Source organism: Centruroides vittatus, unplaced genomic scaffold, assembly GCF_030686945.1.
Source record: "Centruroides vittatus isolate TY-2023 unplaced genomic scaffold, ASM3068694v2 scaffold_1444, whole genome shotgun sequence".
Taxonomy (NCBI): Eukaryota; Metazoa; Arthropoda; class Arachnida; order Scorpiones; family Buthidae; genus Centruroides; species Centruroides vittatus.
This window is the reverse complement of record NW_027122679.1, coordinates 1,247,089-1,259,118: the sequence shown is the minus strand read 5'-3', so window position 1 is coordinate 1,259,118 and position 12,030 is coordinate 1,247,089. Positions and strand designations below refer to the sequence as shown.

General features: G+C 32.2%; 1 protein-coding gene across 1 annotated transcript in view; it reads left to right on the top strand.

Annotated features, from left to right (window-relative positions):
* Prp3 (pre-mRNA processing factor 3) overlaps positions 1-12,030 on the top strand; it is a 73,414-nt gene that overhangs the window by 45,447 nt on the left and 15,937 nt on the right. The window contains exons 15-18 of the mRNA XM_067284743.1: positions 8,259-8,358; positions 8,424-8,537; positions 8,624-8,742; positions 11,403-11,483. Of these exons, the coding sequence (XP_067140844.1) occupies positions 8,259-8,358; positions 8,424-8,537; positions 8,624-8,742; positions 11,403-11,483 (414 nt within the window). The remainder of the gene's footprint in view (positions 1-8,258; positions 8,359-8,423; positions 8,538-8,623; positions 8,743-11,402; positions 11,484-12,030) is intronic.

Below are 12,030 nucleotides of genomic sequence, written 5' to 3'. Positions count from 1 at the left end.
AGTTTTGTATTTCTGAAATACAGAATATATTTCAATTAATAGTGTAAGAAGAAAGATTCTGCCATTATAAAGTTTAGTACAAACCTCCCATATGTGAAAATAGGATTACATCAGTTTTGAAACACACTAGATGTAATACAGTGTGTTTAGATAATAAAGGATGATATTTCAGAACCAAGATTTTAAATAATAATGCTCATTTCTTTGGACGTTGCTAAAAAAAAAAGATCTTCCTTTTCACTATAGAAACATGCTCCACCGATTGAGAACTACTCTTCTATTCAAAAATATGAAGTAATATTAAAAATATCCTGACCAAAATAAAAGGCACTTCTTTTACTGCTCTCCATATTGCTAAATATACTGAGAGCACTTCAGCTTCAAAAGTGTGTTCTGAGTATTATGGAAAGTAGATAAAGAAGAAATTGTTTATTGTGAATAGTTAGATTTTTTTCATGCTGGTTCATATTTAGGAATTACTAAATTATATACTTATGGGAAAGGTTGGTCCATTTGGATGAAAAGTTTGTTTATTCTTTTATATATATATATATATATATACACATATACGCATCATAAGCTATTGTGTTTGTATATCTGTATTTTATTTTCCATTTGTTTAATAGTATATTAGAACTATCTTAGTAGTAATCTTAATCTAATTTAGTAAACATGCTTTATATAAAAATGATGTCTGAAATAACTTTGCATACATTTTATTTTGATGAAAAGTATTTTATGAAAATAGCATATTTTTGATTACTCTACCATACACAGTATAATCACTGTATTTATTAAGTGTCCACACACTGCAAATATAAGTTTCTTGGGAGCAGTTGAATTTATTGTTAATCAACAAAATTTATTCTAAAACAAATTAAAATACAGAAAGGGAAGGACATTTTTTAAAAAATCACAACATCTGTAATTGTTACTATAAAAGATATTTGTTGGAAGATGTGAATTTGTATTGAAATAGCATTTTACAGAATCAAGTGTGATAAACATCTCCCATGCTATGTCCATCATTAGTGATGCGCATTTCTGGAGGCAATTTTGGTGACTTCCATGTGAATAACTTCCTTCAGTTCTTGCAAAGAATGGGCTTATGCTCATATGCACGTGCCTTGAGGTGTCCCCACAAGAAATAGTCGCACATGGATTCGGTCGAACAAGGAGGCCAATGAATGTCACCTAATCTGGAAATGAGGCAACCAGGAAGGAGACGATGAATAACGTCAACTGATGCTCTAGCTGTGTGGGCCATCACCCCATCCTGTTGAAACAACACACGTCTGATGGGAATACGTTTTCATCATACGCAAGGATGAGGAAACTTATTCCCATCAGATGTGTATGACTGAGTGATTCCCTTTGCATACGACTGCTTCCTCAGTCAAATGCAAACACAGTGATCTATTGTCCGTGGCTCCATTCCTTCAACTGAAAAGACACTCACAACTGAAAAGACACTCACTACTTTCACGCTACCTGCCACACATCTGTCACTGCACCTAGTGGTGAGTTCTAGCCATTTCAAAAATGTCCATCCTTTCTGCCCCATCCTGTATAACTGCCAAAAATCAGATATTTTGGAGAATTTTTTGATTTGAGGTTTTATAATAAATTTTTGAATATAGCCATTACAAACTCCAATAGTAAAATCTGTAAATCTTGACACTATCATTTTCAGTAGAGTAAGAAAGCACTGCTAAATTTAAGGTGACCATGTTTATTATTAAGTAGAATGTTGATGCCAAAGAAAACCTGAAATTAGGTTGAAAACATTCCAATAACAACTTATTGGTAACCTGAAATAGCAGTGCTTTTCTTTATTTTAGTTAAACACTGATATTATTAATAAGAAGAAGAATACCATTTTTTGTTAAGTTTAAATTTAAACATATTTTTATTAAGTATACAGTCAAGTCTGCATGAGTCGACATCCCAAGGGGAAGTGAAAATGTGTCGAGTTAATCAATATGACGACTAAAGCAAAGTTGAAAAAAACCACAATACTACAATTAGGAAAATACAGTAGTGCAATGTATCTCTCTGACCATCCATCACTGGCACTAAAGTTGGTTTCTACTCCAAGTACCCCAGCAGTTTCCATCGTCTTTTGTTTCAGTCCCGAAACAGGAAGATTCAATGAATGAATTTGCTTTAGCCAACGTACGAAAGCATCTTTGACCTCTTTGTATGGCAACTTTCTCTGGTGTTTTTGAGACAGCTGCAACAAAAATTCAAGAAAAAGTTTCTTAATTTCCTCTTTTTTCTTCAAGATTCCCAACAATGTTGTTTTTGGAAGGTTTGTTTTGTTTTGCAAATTCGGCTTGCGAAGTTTTCTTACTTCAAATTCAGAAACAAGTTCGTATTTTTCCTTCAGCGTAAGCGTTGTTAGCTTTCAGACATTCATTTCTAACAGAAATGTGAAACAGATGCTACAAATAACGCATGACATGAGAAAATGCAAAATTGGATTCTGCTGTGACATTGATATAGATGGTATATTTTCTTTTTGTTTATCTGTTATTATTTTATATATAAAAATACATAAAATGTTAAGGCATTTTTATTAATATGTACAGTTTAACTCGATTATAACGTCATCCACGAGACCAGCAATTTTTTGACGTTTGTTGTTATCCGAGTGTTGTTATCTGCGGGTCATAATTTCAGTCCCATAAAAAGTACCAAGTTGTGTAAGAATCTATTATAAAATCCATTCTAATTTAACATTGTATGTATTACCATAAAATTATTTCTTAATGGTAATACAGTATACTGTATCTATTATGATGATGATAATTTATTATTGTATGTATAAAAATGCAAACTACATGTTTAAATCAACTTTATTTACATTATTATGTCTAACAAGGGGAGGGCACAACCTGGGAAATTCACTTTGGGATGAAACTTGGTATATAGGTAGTACTTCTTTAGGATGTTCAACCCTCAAGACAAGAAAGTGCAATTGCCAGCCAATTTTGAGAAAAAGACCTTTAAAAATTTGAGCTCAGCTTTTGTACTAATAAGTTTCGCTACGTCGGCAGCCACTGAGCAGCTCGGATGATATCGTTCTTGGCTACCTCCAAATCGTTCAGGGTTCTAATTGCAGTCTCGATTATTATTATTTTATTTTTTTTCTTTCTAAAAATTTTTTAAAATAAGTATTTTGAATATATAAATATTAAAATTTTATTATAATAAATAATTTCATTTTAAAAAATGTTTAACACGTATTACATGTCATTTTAATTATAATAATACAAAATAATTAATAAATATATTAATAATAATAGTTATAAATGGTTATTACAGGAAGTAAAAAGTTTAGTTTGTGTTGTTTGTTACTTTTACACACATTTTTTTTATTACATACAAAAACCTGAATGATAATTATCATAGAAACATGGGAAACAATACATTTTTTGGCATCTAGCACAACAAATAAATGACGAACGCTTACAAGAGCATTGTTCTTTCAGAAGATCAGTTGGAAAACAAACTTCATTCACATTCATGAATATCTCTCTGTCTTCAGCAAGTTTAGCAGCATACCAAGCATATCTAATCATTTTATGAAAAATTAGCGACGACAATTGATGGTGAACTATTGATTGTATTTTAATACAGTCTTCTCGAGAATTTATTTCTTGATTTTGTTCGATTAAATAAGCAGAATTTTGAAAATTTTTGATTAGATTTTTTACTTGTCTATAAAAATACACGTCACAAGGTTGAACAAGAGGAGTACACTTTGGAGGAATCACTTTAATCATACAAGTAGGTAATTCATTGTCATCCTGAAAGATTTCATCGTATAATTCAGGTTTTGTTTGTCCTTGCCAAGAGTTGATAAGTAGAAGAAACTGTTCTTTTCCCATGTAAGGTTTTAAACAGTTTTGAAGGAATTCAATATATAATTCTGTCGTAAGCTTTCCGGACTTTGATGATGTTGTTATAACATTTTTAGATTTTTGTTTGTATTCTTCCACCGTTTTCTGCACTCTTGGATCAAATTTACCGGTTGTTTCTTGAAGACATACAAATACCTGAGGCAATAGTTTTCCAGATAAGGTGAGTTCATATTGTGCTGTATATGAATGTGTCACTTTATTCATATTGTGTCGTTTAACAAATACAGTTTTGCTACCTTTTTCTGCAAGAGTCATATTAAAAGTAGATTGGTACTGGCACCCTAAAAAAAATAATAGCATGAGTTATATAAAATGGATAAGTGTACAATTAAAATTGAGCATAGTTTTAAGTTTTTTTTATATCAACATACCTGTCTGCTCAGTATTAATGACAAAATTTTTGTTAAATTTAGGTATTAATTGTAATGTCTGCTTCCGAAAGGTTGCTGCAGAATCCAAAACTTGTTCTAAAGTTGCTGTTTCCTTTTGCGAAACAAATTTTGTTATTTTTCGTTGACGTATGTTATAAGTGCTTTTAAATTTCTTCACCCATCGTTCAGAAGCTTTAAATTCAAAATTTCCAAACTGTCCAGCAGCAGATAGGATAGCCCACTGCTGCAAGTTTCTAGTAGTTACTTGTTGATAATTCTGTCTGGCTTCAACAAAACGATCATATGTCCAAGAATCAATAATTGCATATTTATCGAACTTATTTCCTCCTCCTTTTATTTCTTCTTCCCATTTGGATAAATACTCTTTCTTTTTTAATCGACTACATCCATATTTTTGCAATGTTTTCAAATTCCATGTAGGATGTTTTTTCGCAATGTTAATGACTTTGATTTTATAATCCAAAGGAATATGTTCCACTTCTCTTTTTTTCTTTTTGTCGGGCTTATACTCGTCAGATGAGATATCAGCTTTAACTTGTTCAAAATATACTTCTTCACACACTTCATTAGCATGAATAAGCTCTTCATCACTTACAAAACTTTTTTCAGTCAACATATGCACAGTATTTTTGTAAATTTCCTCACCCATCAACATAGCTTCATCAGAAATTGAAGCAGAACATTTCAATACAATTAAATTTTTTTCCGCAAGCAAACTTTTACAATATTCAAATGCATCTGTTAATTTCACTTTTAAACTATCACTATTTATCAATTCTTCAGCAGTTTCATCATCAACTGTTGGTAGACTGATAGTATCTTCATTCACAGACATTTTACTGTAAAATATTGAAACTACAGTAGAGGCATCGATTATCCGACTCAATTGGGGACTGGGGTTGGTCGGATAACTGAAAAGTCGGATAACCGAAAAGTATGAAAAAATACATTATTAGTATAGTGTATTAGGCCTGGTTTAAATACTAGCCTCCTTTCATGGTCGAGCCAGTGCTGCCAGCTAAAACATGCAAAAATTTAACAAAAATAATATTAAAGTAGCCAAGACATAACCAAATATTGTAGCGCCACGTCACTAGCGGACATTTGAATTTGCCAACTAGAACGCGGTTGGTTAACCGATAAGTCGGTTAATCGGGGGTCGGACAATCGATGCTCTACTGTATTTGTATTATGGTGTGATATATCACGGAACACTATGATCTCTTCAAAATCCAAAAGTAAACTGACACCTTGTCTCCAAATATCAGGTCAGTCCATAAGTCCATGGGCATTTTTATGACCTTGAGAAAAATCTTGTTTTGCTGTTAAAAATTTCAGTCTAATGTGATACTTTTTACACTGAAGTGTTAAATTGGATCTCATTTATATAATACTGTTCTGAATTGGAAACATTTCAGTTGTTTATTTTCGTTGATATGTAAATTAATAAGAGTAGTAACCTTCGAAAAATTTGATACAATAGAATAATAAATGAAAACTGTTGTTCCATAACTAATTATTTATAAACCATTATTATTAATATACTTATTAATTATTCTGTATTATTATAATTAAAATGACATGTAATACGTGCTAAACATTTTTTAAAATGAAATTATTTATTATAATAAAATTTTAATATTTATATATTCAAAATACTTATTTTAAAAAATTTTTAGAAAGAAAAAATAAATAAAATACTAATAATCGAGACTGCGATTAGAACCCTGAACGATTTGGCGGTAGCCAAGATCTGAGCTGCTCAGCGGCTGCTGACGTAGCGAAACTTATTAGTACAAAAGCTGAACTCTAATTTTTAAAGGTCGTTTTCTAAAAATTGGCTGGCCATTGCACTTTCCTGTTTTGAGGGTTGAACATCCTAAAGGAGTACTACCTATATACCAAGTCTCATCCCGAAGTAAATTTCCCAGGTAGTGCCCTCCCCTTGTAAGTTTACATCGATGCAATTAAAAATTTCAAAAATTACCTTTTGTAAGAAATTTCTATTTGTCTTAAGTTTCAATAATGGTGGAACTTCCAGTTTTGAGAATAATGTTGAATCAAAAGGCAACAAAAGGTTAAACTAATGTATGCCAATTAAGAATAACTCAATTATTTAGAGAATATTCTTACTAGACTATACAATAAATGAGTCCTTTGTCAATCCGTCCCTTCACACGCTTTTGTAGAGGAATCAACAAGTTTACAGCGGAACCGTCCTTTTATTTGAGGCTACTGTCCGCCAACAAATGTAAAAAAGTTAAAAGTCCTCTAGCGGTGGCTTACATAATCTTCAAAAAATTAATTTAATTACATTAGAAACAGCCGAGACAATTGATACACTTGTCATACTTCTGCACAAGCTTAAAAATCCCACTCATAAAACTGCATGTTATGTTCACAGATCAGTATAAGTATGATAACTACAGCTTCTGCACTGGTGGTATAATGTTTCCCTTCCAGCATCTTCTAAAAAACAGCGGAAGATCTCTAAATATGTAAATCGTCTCGGCTGTTTCCTAATGTAACTCAATTATTTCTTTATAAACTATTTGATATAATATGTTATATTAAAAATAATAGAATATTTAACAATTTAGCATAAAGTAATTTAAAAATGAGTACATAATAACCGATCGTCACGTCATTTAAAAGTGAGGCGAACCTCACCCCACCGAAGTCGGGGTGAGAGTACCACTCAGTCTTTTTCGGAAGTAGACTCTGACCCTAGGACTGAACACACAGTATTTTGTTTGTTAAATAAAATTTGTAATCTAATTTTGTAAATTTGGGAGTGCTTCAAATGTGACGTCAAATATTTTTTCAGGAGGGGAGTCGACTTATCAGACGTCTAAACACTTATGGGTCAGCAAAAGTATGTCAATTTATCCAGTGGTGACGAGTTAAACAGTGTCGAGTAAACCAGAGTTTTTTTAACATTAATGCCTATGTAAGTCGGCTGGGGCCACAGAAAGCTGACTACTTAACCGACGGTGTCGAGTTTTACCTAAGACGATTTATGCAGACTCAACTGTATTTGTTAGCTAAGCATGATTTTGTGACCATTAGGTTGGCATTGCATCAGCAATGCCCAAGTTAGGACTGACACTACTGTGACTGTTAGATCCATATGTTAATCTCACGCAAGTAATCATATGTAAATGGTTAAGTTTGGGATGGAAGAGGAGATCTAGAGATATTGTGCTGGAAATAATGCACCATGGGAAAAAAATCTGAAGTTCCTAAATGGTATGGAATCTTTTCTGTTGTAGTTTTGTGAAATAAAATTTATAAATTCAAGAAAAATTAAATTGGGTAAATTATAATAAAAAAATTTGTATTAGTCTGGGTTCTCACAATTTCTCTCTCTCTATCTGTGCATCTGGCAATGCCTTGTGATTGCCAGGGATTCTTTCCATCTTTTTCCATCATGACACCAGTCGTAACTGAAAAAGACCGTCTCTTATCTTTTATTCTCTCTGCATTGTCATACAATGATCTTAATCTCTCTTTTCTTCTTTCCTTAAGCTTTGTCTCTATGGCAATTTTTGGAAATCTTTTATTTGTCATTCTCTTTATTTCCCTGTACAACGTCAATTGTTTTCTGTGATTCTTCTAATATAGTTTTATTTTTATATTTTTTAAAAATTAATTCAAACTCTGCTTTATTGGAACTTGCTAGCTTAAAATTAAGTACCGCTTTCTCAACTACAGGGTAAGCATGAATACAATCATGTTATTTTATATTTCCTATAGAATAACATGATTTTGATATTAGATTTAAATTTTCAGGGTAAAAAAATGGCTGATAATGATTGAAGGTGATTAAAAAAATGTGTGTTGACAGCTACAATGGTCATTCTAAAATTTCAATAATTCAAACTTTTAGAATATTTGATATTGTGTTTATTATTCTAAAAGTTTTATTTGTATATTTCAGTTCGCGTTTCTAACTTGATGAGAGCTTTGGGCACTCAGGCTGTTCAAGATCCAACAAAAATTGAAGCGCATGTTCGAGAACAGATGGCTAAAAGACAAAAGTAAGTAAAGATTTAAAATAATTTTACTTTTAAAACATATATAACGATAAAGCTATATTTTATAGAGCTCACGAGGCTGCCAATGCAGCCCGAAAGTTAACTGTCGAACAGCGAAGAGAGAAAAAAATTAAGAAATTAAAAGAAGATACAAGCTTAGGAGTACATGTTACTGTTTACAGGTACATTGTTTTACAATAAATTTTATTGTGTATATATATATTTTTGAAATTTTAAGAAATATTTTTTTTTTTGTCTTGTTTTTTAGAGTATATAATTTGACAAATCCAGCAAAGAAATTTAAAGTAGAAATCAATGCTAAACAATTATACATGTCAGGATGTGTTGTGTTATACAGAAATGTTAATGTTGTTGTAGTAGAAGGAGGTAAGAATAATTTTTATTTGAATATTATATATAGGGTGGTGATGAAGTCTGGTAGCATTAATAATAATTTACTCATTATCATTAATATAGTGAATAGTTTAATGTGCTGTGCAAAATTACAATGAAAATTTTTGTAATTGTAGTTTTGCACAGTACGTTGCCAATGAGAAACAACCCATTGTTCATATATTGTGATGCTACCAATAAACCATTTATATTTATAACTCTAATGTATATACTGTAGAGACTTTAATGTGTATATATATATATACATATGTTAGAGTCTGTACAGTCCATCACTTGTCAGTCTGATGCATCCAGTAATCCGACACTCCACAGGAAATTGAATGAAATTTTCGATTTATGATCAGATTTTGTTCTATATCTTATCATTCAAATATTTGGACAAGCAGGCTATGAATAAATTAAATCATTACTTTTTTAAAAGGTGAAGGAATGATCTTTTTCATTTTTTGTACATTCACTTGTTTTCTTTGTTTTCATGAAAATGAGTTCTTCAAATGAAAAAGCATTAGATATGCTGATGGCTTTAGGTGCATGTCACCAAAATTATTTACAGGCTGCATATCTTTATGCCTGTCTTCATGGGGACAAATTAAGGAAATTGTTTACTTTCAGTATTCTTCTAAAAAACATAATCAGAATCCAGCAAAGTTTTTTGTAAGATTAGTAGATGTGAATTACAAAATATATTAAATTCCTGAGTATAAAGAGAGTAGACATTTTCAGCATTTAATTGAAATAAATTTTGAAATGTACTTTCATTATTATCATGTTTCTGTCACGTAAAGCTTTTTGATAAATAAACTAATGAACTTAGTTCCCAGCATAGAAAAAAGGGAAAAAGAAAAAGATTGGGAATCATTTTTGGGAAAAAGAAAAATTAGATATTTAGAAGAAACTGGCCAATATCTTAAACTGTTAAGTTTAAGAAAATGTGACCTATGATAAAAGGTGTTTATTTTGTCACATATCATTCATATAATGGTTCAAAAATGCCTTATAAATTTAAAAAGTACTGGTTTGTTCTGTATCTCAAATACCACTGATTTTCAAGGTCACCAAAAATTGCCTTGTCTGTTCTATAAACTTGGTTATTAATCCATTTTCCTGATCTCTGACAGTTCCTATCTCCAGAGAAAAAATGTACTGAACATCACCAGTGAATCACTCTGTGTGTGTGTTTGTGTGTGTGCCTGCCTGCCTTTGTTTCAAACTTTATGACTGTTTTGCATGTACAAGGGATAGTTGAAAAATAAGTTTTTCTATTCTGCCATTTGCAGGGATGTTTCTTCTAGATGTATAATATGTTGTGGTCAGAAAGAGGCATTATTCTACTGTTTTTTGACATTGATACACTTGTCATACTTCTGCACAAGCTTAAAAATCCCACTCATAAAACTGCATGTTATGTTCACAGATCAGTATAAGTATGATAACTACAGCTTCTGCACTGGTGGTATAATGTTTCCCTTCCAGCATCTTCTACAAAGCAGGGAAGAATCAAAGTCACATAGCCAGGTCAAGATTGTACAGCAGATGTTCCATGTTCTCCTAACTGAAGGTGGCAAGATGGTTGCCACCTTCAGTTGGGAGCCATTGCAATTGACCATTGCAGCCACTGTGTATGGTCTCATGTTGTCATCCAGGAGGACTTCTACTGATAGCAGAAATTCAGGTCTGTTTTTGACTGGCAATCGTCAGTCATGTTAGTATCTGGCAGTACTGTTCAGCATTGACAGGTTCCCTCTCTAAAAATTCCAACAAAAGAACCCCTTTGGCATCTCAGAGGACAGTCAAAAGCAGCTTGCCTGCTGAGTGGGTTGTCTTGAATTTCTTTTTGATTGGGGGATGTTATATTCGTCCATTCCATGGAGATGGCCTTTGACTTAGGAGTGAAATGGTGGACTTAGCTGTCACCACAAGTCACAATCTGGAACAGATCATCTCCCTCCCTCTCCTACCACAAGAGATGCTGCAGACTTAGTCCCATTCTTTGAGACTTGTGGTCAGGAGTGAGTCAGAGAGGCACCTACTGTGTTGAGACATTATGATACTGCATGTTGTCTGTCATGGACAATTTCATGGGCTGATTCATGGCCAATACCAAATTCACTAGCAACATCATCCACAGTGAAACACCTGTTCCATTTAACTTGTCTGATGTTTTCATCTGTAGCAGCTGTTGATGGTTGGTCAGGTCTCATATTGTCCATTACATTGGTTCATTTGGTGCAGAACAACTGGCTTCAGCATCACACCATTTACTTCGACATTAGGTCCATATGGTTCCACCAGGCACTTACAAATTTCAGTACCAGACATTCCATGTGCCCATTCATAGTAAACAGCAGCCCTCACTTCATCCAGTTTCAACACATCTCTGTTTACCATGCCTGTCAGGCACACACTGCTCAACTCTTCTTCTCTTAAATGCAACACTATGCTGGGCCACCTTCAAGATCAAGGTCATCCATCACTCGACAAATGGTGGATGATGGCTTTATCATCACAACATATTGCCAACTCAACATTTCTATGGTTTTCTAGGAAATATGATTACAGGAAACTTAATTTTCCAACTATCCCACATAAAAATGTGTGTAATTTTTTTATAATGATTTGATTTGTTTTATTAGGAGCCAGGCAACAGAAGAAGTTTAAACGACTTATGATGAATAGGATAAAATGGAATGAAGAACATTCAACAAAAGATGGAAGTAAGTTCTCTGTTCATTAGTGACTACATATTTATATCATTCATAAAACACAATGCTAGTAATTTTTAGGGAGTCAGTTTATTACTTGGTAAAATTATGTTTTTTAGGATTATTATATTTTATCCTCCGATTCAAACATAATGTATGTTTTGATGTAACATGAAAATTAGAAAAATTCAGTTAGCATGTTTTTGACAGAAATACCCACTTCTAGAATACGCTTATTCAAATGAGTCTAATTAGTACAATACATGCAAAATCAATTAATTAATCACAAAAAATTAAATATTTATCTAACTTGTAAATCAACATGGAAATTTTTATTGAAGACTAATAGATAATTTATAATGAACAAATTCATCAAATTTCATCCAATATGAGAGAAAGATTAACTAGTGAAAAAGCTGAAAATATGACAAAATTTCTAGGATTCACATTGATTTTCAGGTCTATCTTATCTAGTACAATTTCACTTAGCGCAGGATTCACTATTGTACATCAGAATTCAATGCAAAATGATCCACTATAATGCAATCATAGCTAACTT